At 34.4% G+C, this 12,101-nt stretch overlaps 1 protein-coding gene across 1 annotated transcript; it reads right to left on the bottom strand.

The window, feature by feature from the left end:
* Positions 1 to 489: 489 nt before the first annotated feature.
* Positions 490 to 5,573, bottom strand: LOC150025462 (uncharacterized). Its single transcript, XM_090294048.1, has 5 exons — positions 4,471 to 5,573; positions 4,013 to 4,098; positions 3,039 to 3,217; positions 843 to 963; positions 490 to 671 (listed from the first exon to the last, which is right to left on the bottom strand). The coding sequence occupies exons 1-5, from the start codon at positions 5,571 to 5,573 to the stop codon at positions 490 to 492; spliced, it is 1,671 nt and encodes a 556-aa protein (XP_090150174.1).
* Between the last annotated feature and the right edge of the window lie 6,528 nt (positions 5,574 to 12,101).

Genomic DNA, 12,101 nt, shown 5'->3' with positions numbered 1-12,101 from the left:
GACTCATCCATGTGCTGCACACCATCAACATTTTCTTCTTCTTCATCTCCTGGATTAGCTGCTTCATTCTCAGCTCTATTTGCATCATTCCTTCGAAAGATCCAGCCGTCTTCCTCCTTTTGGAACCCCATTTTCAAGAGAGTGGAATTGTCTATTTCACTTGCTGCCTTAATGGTGTCATTTCTCTCATTTGCAGTATCAACTTCAAAATAGTCAATTAGTTTTGATACAAAAATTGCATATGGAAAGCGATAATCGGGAAGCCTTGTGGATTTGAGCATATGCTCTACCATTGTACTTACCCAATTTACCTTGAGTTGATTCATTATACAGTATAGCAGAATCAAATCTTCTTCATGAAGAGTAGCATGATTGCTTCCTCTAGGAGTAAGTTGCCAAGCAATTATGTAGGCTAGGAGTCTTGGAATTAAGGTCAGATTACCAACATGAAATCTAGCTACTGATTCAGTAGGATTTCTAACACAGCTCCTATAAAACTGCATCTTGTTGAATTCCAACAGTATTCCCTTTGCTAACTTTCATTCCTGAATACTTGATTCCTCCCACATTGCTCCATATTTCCCTTGTAATTTTCACCTTCACTCCTTTCACATGGGAAACAAGGTTCTTGCCATCTTGAATGAGGTTGTTGTAGAACACCTTCACTAGGTCTGGATAGACATTTCCAAGAAGCTTTTCAGTTTTTGATGCTTGAGCAGAGTTTTTGCTTCAGTCAGATTTTCTTCCCGCAACATGAGAATTCCAGCACCTTGGGCACATTGACTTGCTTTCTGCTTGTCTCATGTATGAACCTTGTCATAGCTTCAGAATCTCCAGCAAACCAATTTTCCAGAATGCCTTGGCTGCTGTTAGGTTGCTCTTTGAGTTTCTTCTTTCTGTGTGATGAGGATGCCATGCTTTATCTGTTGTTACCTGCACCTGTTTATCAAAGGACAATCCCAGCTAGAGAGAGAATCAGTAACAATTCACATGTTCAAGGAAAATAGAAATTAATACTGTAAATGTTTTGAACCTGGACAACTTGTAGTAGAAATGAGAGAGTGTGAAAAACAATTGATTAATACCAGATTTATATAGGGCTTAAATCAGATTTAAAAAAAATCACAAGTTTTAAAAGAAATCAATTCAATCAGATCTTCTACAGATTTTATTCTTGTGTGGTACAGCAGGTGCAGGTGTTGATTGACGCAAGAATATATTGGTACTAGATTTCAGTTTAGCAAATCAAATCTGTTGCACCTACAAGATATCCAATCAGTTAGAATATCCACATATGATTGTCATAGACCTGCTAGTTAATAACCGTAAAAGCAGTCAAAGATCAAGGAGAGAGAGAGAAAAGTAAATATTTTTCTTTCCTAGTCACAGCTGTGATTCTGAAACAAAGAGAACACGTTAAAATATAAAATAACAGATTGAAATTTTTACTGCAGAGGGCAATTTAAGCTAATGATACCCAATTCATTTAGAAGAAAATAAAACCTATCTTTAACAAGAGGTTTAGTAAAAAGATCAGCCAATTGAAATTTAGTGCCAATGAATTTGATATCACAAGTTCCATTAGCTATATGTTCTCTTAGAAAGTGATGTCTAATTTCAATATGTTTAGTTCTTGAATGCATGACAGGATTCTTAGACAAATTTATAACACTAGTGTTATCACAATTTATAGGTATCTTGTTTAATAGAATCCCAAAGTCACTTAGCTGCTGCCTTAGCCATAAGGTTTGAGCACAACAACTTCCAGCAGCTATGTATTCTGCCTCTGCTGTAGAGAGAGCAACACAAGCCTGTTTCTTGCAATGCCAAGAGATTAGACTTGATCCAAGCATGTGACAAGTCCCACTTGTGCTTTTCCTATCAACCTTGCAACCTGCAAAGTCAGAATTTGAAAAACCAGTTAAGTTTAAAGATACATTGTTAGGATACCATAATCCAACATCCTTAGACCCTTGCAAGTATTTCAGAATTCTCTTTGCTGCATTGTAGTGTGATTCCTTTGGATCAGATTGATATCTAGCACATAAGCACACAACAAACATAAAGTCAGACCTGCTAGCAGTTAAGTATAACAAAGAACCAATTAAACCCCTATATTTAGATTGATCCACTGATCCACTTGAAATAGGAGTGCTGATTGCTTTGCATTGATCCATATCAAACCTCTTAAGCAGCTCCTTGCAGTACTTTTCTTGACTTATGAAAATTCCATCTTTGAGTTGTTTCACTTGTAGTCCAAGGAAGAAATTCATTTCCTCTAACATTGACATCTCAAACTCACTCTTCATTGTTTCCACAAAGTCTTCACACATCTCTTCATTTGTGGATCCAAAGATAATATCATCCACATAGACTTGCACAAGAATAATGTCTTCTCTTTTCTTCTTTATGAACAAAGTTTTATCAGAATTGCCACGGTTATATCCTTGAGAGAGTAGAAACTCACTTAGCCTCTCATACCATTGTCTAGGTGCCTGCTTCAATCCATATAAAGCCTTCTTGAGCATGTACACAAGCTCTGGATTTTTATGATCTTCGAACCTTGGAGGCTGAGATACAAACACCTCTTCATTAATGTAACCATTTAAGAATGCACTCTTGACATCCATTTGAAACAGCTTGAAACCTTGTATGCTGGAAAATGCTAAGAGTAATCTGACAGCTTCAAGACGTGCTACTGGTGCATAGGTTTCACCAAAATCTATTCCCTTTTCTTGGTTATAACCTTTAGCAACCAGCCTTGCTTTATTTCTAGTGATAGCCCCATGTTCATCCATCTTGTTCCTGTACACCCACTTGGTTCCTATGATATTCATCTCATGTCTTCTTGGAACCAAAGTCCACACTTCATTGTATTCAAACTGGTTCAGTTCTTCCTGCATTGCTGTTATCCAATTGCTGTCTTGTAGTGCTTATTCTAGACTTTTAGGCTCAATCTGTGAAACAAAGGCCATTGTTCTGCAGAAATTATTAAGTGAATTCCTTTTTGAGACTCCTTTCTCAATTTTACCAATTACATTGTCAAGTGTGAGATCCCTGGGTGTCTTCCATTCTTTAGGCAATCCTGCATTCACAATAGATTCTTTGACAACATTTGAATTAGTTGTATCAATATCACTAGATCGATTCTTTTGCAGAATGGTTCTTAAATCATCCATACCAGGTTCATCTAGAACAGATTTAGGCACAGAACAATCTGTTTCATCAAATACAACATGTATAGATTCTTCTACTGCAAGCAATCTTTTGTTATACACTCTATAAGCATGTCCATTTATAGCATAACCAATATGTATTCCTTCATCTGATTTAGGATCAAATTTCCCCAGATTGTCTTTACCATTATTTAGAACAAAGCATTTGCAGCCAAAAACCCTAAGATGACTAATGCTAGGCTTCCTACCTTTATACAATTCATAGGGAGTTTTCTTAAGAATAGGTCTAATCAAGGTTCTGTTAAGCACATAAGAGGCAGTGTATACTGCATCTGCCCAAAAATATTTAGGTAAATCAGATTCATTTAACATGGTCCTAGCTAATTCCTCTAATGATCTATTCTTCCTTTCAACTACACCATTTTGTTGGGGTGTCCTAGGAGCAGAATAGCTATGTGTGATCCCATGTTTTTCACAATACCTATCAAATTTTGCATTTTGAAACTCTCCCCCATGATCACTACGAATCTGTTTTATTCTATTTTCATTTTCATTATGCAGAACCTTAGCTAGTTTCTTAAAGGCTTTATATGCATCATTTTTAGAAGCAAGAAACAAAGTCCATGTATATCTTGAGAAGTCATCAACAATCACCAAAACATAGTAATTTCCAGCTAAGCTAGTAGTCCTAGATGGTCCAAACAAGTCCATATGTAAAACATCCAAAGCTTTATTTGTAGAAACCACATCTTTAGATTTAAATGAGGTTCTTATCTGTTTTCCCTTTACACAAGCATCACACAATCTGTTATTTTGAAACTTTATATTTGGTAAACCAGAAACCAGTTCCTTAGACTTCAGCTTATTCAAATGATTTGTATGGATATGAGCTAGCCTCCTATGCCACAGCCAGGACTCATCACTTTTAGACAACAAACATTCATTTTCAGAACAGCTATTCATAATATCTAAGAGATATATGTTGTTTACCCTTTTTCCTGTGAAAAGCACCTTACCAGAAGTTTCATTTGAGATTGTACATGTGTTGGTTTCAAAATTGACCGTGTAGCCCTTGTCACACAGTTGGCTAATGCTTAGGAGACTATGCTTTAGTCCCTCCACATATAGGACATTCTCAATTGTGGTTGACTCTGTAGTACCAATATCTCCTCTTCCAAGAATTCTTCCTCTATTATTATCTCCATATGTGACGTGTCCTTCAGCTTTAAGTTTCAGATTTGTGAATTGAGTAACATCACCAGTCATGTGCTTTGAGCACTCGTTATCCAAGTACCACTGATTTTTCCTGCTGTTTTTTGAATCAGATGCTGATCCTTCATCATTCACCATGAAGCACAAATTTGCTTCTTCACTTCCAGTTGAAGAGTCACTTGTTGAGGATACATCATTCTCTTCCCAAGAGATATAAACTCTCTTTCCTTTGTCTCTTTCACTCTTCTTGCTTACTGATTTTTCTTTGTTTTGATTGTTTGGGCAATCAACCTTTATATGACCTGGTTTGCCACAACCAAAGCAAGTATAACTAGAAGAATTTGAGTCATTGGATTTAGAATACCTTTTTCTTTGTTGAGTTCTGTCTCGGTTCTTTCTTTTAAGAAACCTGCTAAATTTTCTGGTGAGCAGACTCAAGGTCTCATCATGTTCAAGATTCTCTTCTTCTTCACTTGTATCATGTTCCATGGTAGTTTTCAAGGAAATTCCTTTGCCTCTCTTCTCCACAGTTTCTTGTTCTTTCAATCTTTTCAGCTCTAGTTCATGCTCCATCAGCTTTCCAAAGAGTGTAGCAGTAGACATCTTGGATAAATCTCTGGATTCTGAGATTGTTGTTACCTTAGGCTGCCAGCTTCTATCAAGGCATTTCAACACCTTTATGTTGAGCTCTTCCTTGTCAAAGACTTTACCAAGGCCAGTGAGGTGATTTACAATATGTGTAAATCGTTTTTGCACATCTGCAATACTCTCTTCTGATTGCATTCTGAACAGTTCGTATTCTTGAATGAGTGAATGCTTCCTTGCTCGTTTCACATCATCCGTCCCTTCATGAGTTACCTCTAGTACCTCCCACATCTCCTTAGCTGAATTATATTGAGAAACTCTAAAGAATTCATCCATATTCAGTGCAGATGTGATGATGTTCTTGGCTAGAGAGTCATATTGAGTCTTCTTCCTTTCACTTTCACTCCATTCAGACCAAGGCTTCTTTACTGCTTCTTCTTTGACAACCTGCATAGGTATAAAAGGTCCACTGACCACTGCATCCCAAATACCCATATCAATAGACTCCATAAAAATTTTCATCCTAATTTTCCAGAAAGCATAGTTAACACCACCAAACATAGGAAGTCTATTAATAGACGCACCTTCAGCAAAAGGCATTTTAAACTTAGGCATCATGCATACACTTGAGCAAAATACAAGCCCTAGCTCTTGATACCAATTGTTGGGTCTATAAATGTCTAAGTTCAAGAGGGGAGGGGTGAATTGAACATATAAAATTTTCGCAAACACAAACTGTTTTCAGTATATCAGAGGTAAAAGAACAAATTTATTTTAGAATGAACAGATTGATTCTTCAAAACAGTCTAACACAAACAGAACTGCACCAGATTGGGATTAAGACCAAATAGTGAAAGATAGCTAAACCAGATTGGTCCACTTTTAACAGTTTTGAAGAACACACACTATACCAAAAGAACAATCAAATTTATTCAACACAAAGCTTTAAGGACAATGAATCTTTTACATGAATTTTATGAAGAAACCTATTGGTTCTTAATTCAATTACAAACTTATATTCAAAAGCTTTGTTTATGATTAGAGAACTTTTCCAGATTAAGAAGAATAGTTTTTATTAAGCCCAGAATTAACAGATTTGATTTCAAATGAACAGATTTCGTTCTTGACAGAATTAAGCAAAACCAGAAACAAGTGCAGGGATGAGAAGAGAAACACAAGAGAGTTTTTATACTGGTTCACTCATCAAGAGCTACATCAAGTTCACCTTACTCCAAGGTGGAACCCACTAAAACAGATACAATCAATTACAGCATACACAACAGCTCTTGAACCCTTCAAGAACTTCAACAAACACTGCTGAAAAACACTATTCCAGCACACCTTGCACTCCAAGAAACCCTATCAAGAGTGACTAACACTTATACCTATTACAAGAATGAATAAGGGAAAGATTACACCTGAAATTGTGTTGCAAGAACATAAACCAGTTGTTCTATTTGCTCCAAGACAGTACCAACACCTTCATCCAGCACAAGGTTCTTTAAGAACAAGCACACATCTATTGAAAAACCTTTGCAAAACCTTTCCAATTCTTTTTCTCACACAAGAAATGTTTTATCTCTGTTAAAACTGTGATTGCTCAGCGTTACTTCATGTGAGAAAAACCTTTTATTTTATAGAGAACAGTTCTTAACCACTTTTCAAAAAACAGTTTCAGAGCAGTTATAAGAACAACAGATTGATTCTAAAAACAACAGGTTAAATGTTAACAAAATTGCCAGCTCAACTTAACTGAAATAACAGACTGAGCTTTACCTTTGGTGCCCTAACAGAATTTTGAAAAGCCTTTTAACAGAGCGAAAATAAACCTATTGTTTCTCAAGAAAACATATTTATTTTTGTACTGAATCAAACCTTTTAAGAAAACTTTAAAAAACTTTTCCAAAACTATTTAACCTCATTATGTGCTTAATCTTACTACCTTGATTTGGCATCTAGGATGGGTCATGCAGCAAAAGGCAACCTTGAATACACACAAACCTAAAGTACAAGATCATCTAAGACACATTGCAACCTTCAAAGCAAACTAGCTAAAAACTACATCAAACACACTAAGGCAAGGTAGAGATGAGCTTCATCCATCTTCAACAGAATTTAGGTAGAATAGAGTGTGATCCACTCCTTTGTTGAATCTAAAACTGATGTGATTTAAAACCTTTTTGAAATTAAGTGTTTTTCCAACTAAGTGAAAAACAACTTGTTGTTTTATCGAATCAACCGGTTGTTTTACTCTTAGAAGTTTTTGAAAAAAGTTAAAAGGTGTTTGGTTTGGTTGACTTAACTGTCAAACCAAAAGAATCGATTGTTTCGTGATTTCAACCGATTGTCTCTTTGAAAATCCTAACAAAATTCAGTTTTGAAAGATGAATCTGATTTAAATGTTTTCTAATTGAATACGCTCCTTCATTAAATGTTTTGACCAATCTTTGGAAAATATAAATGATTTGTTTATATTTTCAAACAAGTGAGAAAACATCTTTGAGAAATTCAATTTGACAGATTTGATTCTAAGATTTCAAGATTCACATCAAGCTTTGGATTTTCAAGAGAGAATGGAATAGGATTGCAATTGTATTTAATTCAGATTGTACTGTGATTAGGTGTAATCCTTTCTAAACTTATTGAATTTCTGGTGTTGTGCTGCCAAGGAGTATTGTGTGTTCTTGAGGTGTTCAAGATCAATACTCTTGGTGTGATTTGCCAAAGTGTGTTTCTTGAAGGGTTCAAGGTCACTACTTTGGTTATTTGTGTTTTGTAATTTGGTTTGATTGCTTAGTGGATTACCCAGTGGTATTCTGGGGACTGGATGTAGCTCTTGGCTTAAGAGTGAACCAGTATAAGCTGTTTGTGTGATTCTCTCTTACTCTGAACTCTTTTTTATTTTGTTTTATAGTTTATCTGATATAAACAACCGATTGTTTTTCTGTGTATTGCTGCATAACTGCTTGAGTTCTTGGCTAACTTGATTCATGTTCTAGATTTACACAAAGAATTTCATTGAATCTGAAAAAGTTTTCAAAAACCCCTCTTAAACAATTCACCCCCATCTTGTTTAAGGTCATATATTCTAACAAATGGCATCAAGTGCTTGGTACTTGAAAAATATTCAAGTTTGATCCTAAAATCTTTTTTCTATGGCTGAAAAACTACCTTTTGGGGAGGGTGCCTTAATTAACAGGTCACCTTTGTTTTGTGGTTTGAATTATCAGTTTTGGAAGGTTAGAATGAAAATCTTTGTTGACTTGATAAAGGAATTTTGGATGCAATTGAAAATGACCCTTTTATTCCTAAATTTGAAAAGGATGGATCTTCTATTGAAAAACCATGGTCCCAATGGACTGATGCTGAAAATAAAAAAGTCAAGTTTGTTTGCATTGCCAAGAATATCATAACCTCTGCTTTGAACTTTGATGAATTTTTCAGGATCTCACAATGCGCATCTGCTAAGGAAATGTGGGCTCTAGAGGTAACCCATGAAGGAACAAATGATGTGAAGAGAGCAAAGAAACATACTCTAATAAAAGAGTATGAGATGTTCAGAAAGCTCAAAGGAGAACCAATTGTTGAAGTACAAAAGAGATTCACTCACATTGTCAATCATCTAATGAGTCTTGGAAACATCTTTGACAAAGAGGAGTTGAACATCAAGATTCTCAAGTGTCTTGATAGATCTTGGCAACCTAAAGTCACGGCTATCTCATAATCAAAGGATTTGACATCTTTGACTACAGGCTCCTTGTTTGGAAAGCTTAGAGAACATGAGTTGGAGATGAATAGACTCAATGTTCAAGAAAGTGAAGACAAACATGTAAGGAACATTGCCTTGCTGCCAAGCACAAGAATAAGCAAGACTCAAGTTATGAAAGTGAGGAAGAAACTCTTAGTTTGCTGTCCAAAAAGTTCAGCAAATTCTTGAAGAGAATCCGCAACAAGGAATCCAACAAAGAAAGGTGTGGAAACAAGAAAACTAGTAATTTCAATTCTAAAAATTACACTTGCTTTGGTTGTGGAGAACAGAGGCATATAAAAGCTGATTGCCCAAATAAAGAAGGCAAGGAAAAGAAGTCAAGCAATAAGAAAAAGAAAGGGAAATAAAAAAGAGCCTATATTGCTTGGGATGAAAATGAAATCTCTTCATCAAACTCATCATCAAGTGAAGATGAAAAGGCCAATTTGTGTCAGATGGCTGAAGGAGATGATGATTCAAGCAGCTCAAGCAGTGTAAGTTCTTGTGCCTCTTTAAATGTTGAAAACTATAGTCAATTGCTTCAAGCTTTTAAAGAAACTCATGAAGAAGCTAACCGATTGGCTCTCTTAAACAACCGATTGAAAGGGTTGAATATCTGACTTGAAAATAGAGTCAAAACTCTTGAAGAAGAATTGGAAAAGTCAAAAACCAATTTAGAAAATCTTGAAATGCATTGCAAAAAATCTTCTTGCTTGTGTGACTCTAAAGCTTGTGAAAATTGTAAAACTCTTGAGAGTAAAGTTCATTACCTTGTAAAAACTGTGGATAAGCTTTCAAAGGGTAAATCCAACTTTGAGAATGTCTTGGCATCTCAAAATTGTGTTTTTGGAAAAACAGGATTGGGTTTTAATCCACAAAGCAAACAGAACAAGTTTTCAAACTATTTTTTAAAAGTGTTAGAAAAACAACCAATTGAAAGATCGAAACAACCGGCTGTTACATGTTTTTACTGCATGTAGAGAGGCCACTCAGTTAGATTCTGTAAATTAGGAAATATTATGTTCCTAAAGGTATTATGAGATGGATTCCCAAAGGTTCTGAAGTTTCCAGTGATAAAGCTTAATCAAAAGGACCCACATCTGTAAGGGGACCAAATCTTGTTGCTTGGACTTATTGTGTTGCAAGGATACTAAAAGAAGCATGGACTCTTGAGTTATCAGATCAAGCTTTTGGAAGACTGGAACCCACTGCAACCAAAGGATCAAAGAGGATTTCTATTTTGCTATAAAACCCCCTGCAACTGTTTTTCTACACAAAAACAACCCATTGGTATATCTCTTGTTGCATCTCACATCTTCCTATGTTTTTCTGATTTCTCTCATTCTGGTTTCATGGATTCCACTCCTCCATCATAAAAAAAAGGATTAAAACCATAACTATAAGACCAGGAAGGCGTCTTGAAGGCTGGTTTTCAGGAGACAATGAATTGATTGATAAAATTTTGAGAAAGAGGGATGAGAAAATAAAAAATGAAGAATGAGGGATTTTACTGATAACAATAAGATAATTTTTTTTATTTTATTATATAAAGATGGCGAAGCCGAGAAGATGGAGTGAAGATTTGTGGGAGTGGAATATGTTTTGGAGAAGAGATTGGTTTGAATGATAGAAATCATGGGTAGAGGAGTTTATGCACCTAATTCAGGGGTGCCGAATGCAAAGACAAAATGAGGACAAGTGGGTCTAGAAAGGAAAGGATAACCTAGAGTATTAGAGGATATGAAATGAAATTAGAGGGGAAGATGAGGTAATTTGTAACCAATTTTTGGAAAATGAAACCTCTGCCAACAACTCAGTTATGTGCATGGAGAGTCACTATAAGGAAAACCATAAATAGTGACAAAAATATCATTCACTAAATGGCCAACATCGGTCATTATTGTCTTCATCACTTGCATAGTGATTGAATCTGTGACTGAAATTGTGACTAAAATCTGTGACTGAATTCATGACTAAAAATTGTCACCGAATCTGTGACTAAAATTTGTAACCAAATTTGTGACTGAAATTTGTAACTGAATATGTGGCTGAAATGTCTAACTGAATTTCTGACTCGAATCAATAATCGAATATGTGAGTAAAATTAGTGACCAAATTTGTAACCAAAATCAGTGACTGATTCAGTGACAAATTTTAAAAAAAAAATTTCTCATTACTAAATCAACCACTAATGCCTTTTTTTTTGTATAATTTTGAATTTTTTATTTTAGAAAAATATAAGTTAACTATCTAACAAAATACAAATTTATGTATGTTTGACCCAATTTTTTCTTAAAGTTTATCTTCTCTTTAAAATAAAAAGTTGGGTGAAACACTTTCTTAAAATAAATATTAAATAAAGAACTTACTTTCATTGAACAAAATTTGAAAAAGTAGGTTTTAGAAGAAACTTATCACTAAAAAAAATCATTAAATTGTAACTAATTTTAGACACTAAATAATTAGTTGCATTGGATTAAATTAGAGATCATTTTAGAGACTAAAAAAATTATTGGTATCTAAAGTAGTTTCTATATTACTAATAAAAATTTATAAAGTAGTTTTTAAATTGGTATCTAAATATTAGCTACCAAAGTTTTATCTACTGATATTTTAGATTCTGAATTAGTCTTTAAAAGACTAATTGAGACCAATTTAGAATCTAAAATATTAGTAGCTAAAACTTTAGTAACTAATTTAGATACCAATTTAAAAACTACTTTATAAATTTTTATTAATAATAGAAACCACTTTAGATACTAATAATTTTTTAGTCTTTAAAATAGTATCTAACTTAACTTAATATAGTGATTAATTATTTTTGTCTCTAAATTTAGTTGTTATTTAATAATTTCTTCTAGGCTTATGCAAAAATTAATCGGTCTCCTCTTAATTACCTTTATTTTTTATTTATTTACCAGTTCATATCTTTCATTCATTAGCTTCCTCATTAAATAATTCTCACATTCTAATTATGTTTGTTACAAAAAGATTGTGATTTATTTTTAAATTATTTATTTAGAAACTTAAAATATATTAATTACTTTTCACTACAAGAAAAAATGATTTTAATGGAGGTTTATTTTTACATTACCCAGGGTTAAAACCTCCATTAAGTTATTTACCTAGGGTTGCAATTTCCCCCGCTAAACCATCTCTGGGGAACGTGTTCCCCAGGGTTTTTCAAACCTCAGGAAAAGCCTTTCAAAACCCCTGTTAAATACCATGGGTTTCAAAACCTCTATAAAATACCATGGGTTTCAAAACTTTCGTAAAATACCATGGGTTTCAAAACCTCCGTAAAATACCATGGGTTTCAAAACCTCCGTAAAATACCACAGTTTTAGAACCTCCGTAAAATAGCATGGGTTTCAGAACCT

The sequence above is a fragment of the Phaseolus vulgaris genome, chromosome 8 (assembly GCF_051622355.1).
Source record: "Phaseolus vulgaris cultivar YP4 chromosome 8, ASM5162235v1, whole genome shotgun sequence".
NCBI lineage: Eukaryota > Viridiplantae > Streptophyta > Magnoliopsida > Fabales > Fabaceae > Phaseolus > Phaseolus vulgaris.
Note: the sequence above shows the minus strand (reverse complement) of the source record. Positions and strands in the feature narration are given on the sequence as shown.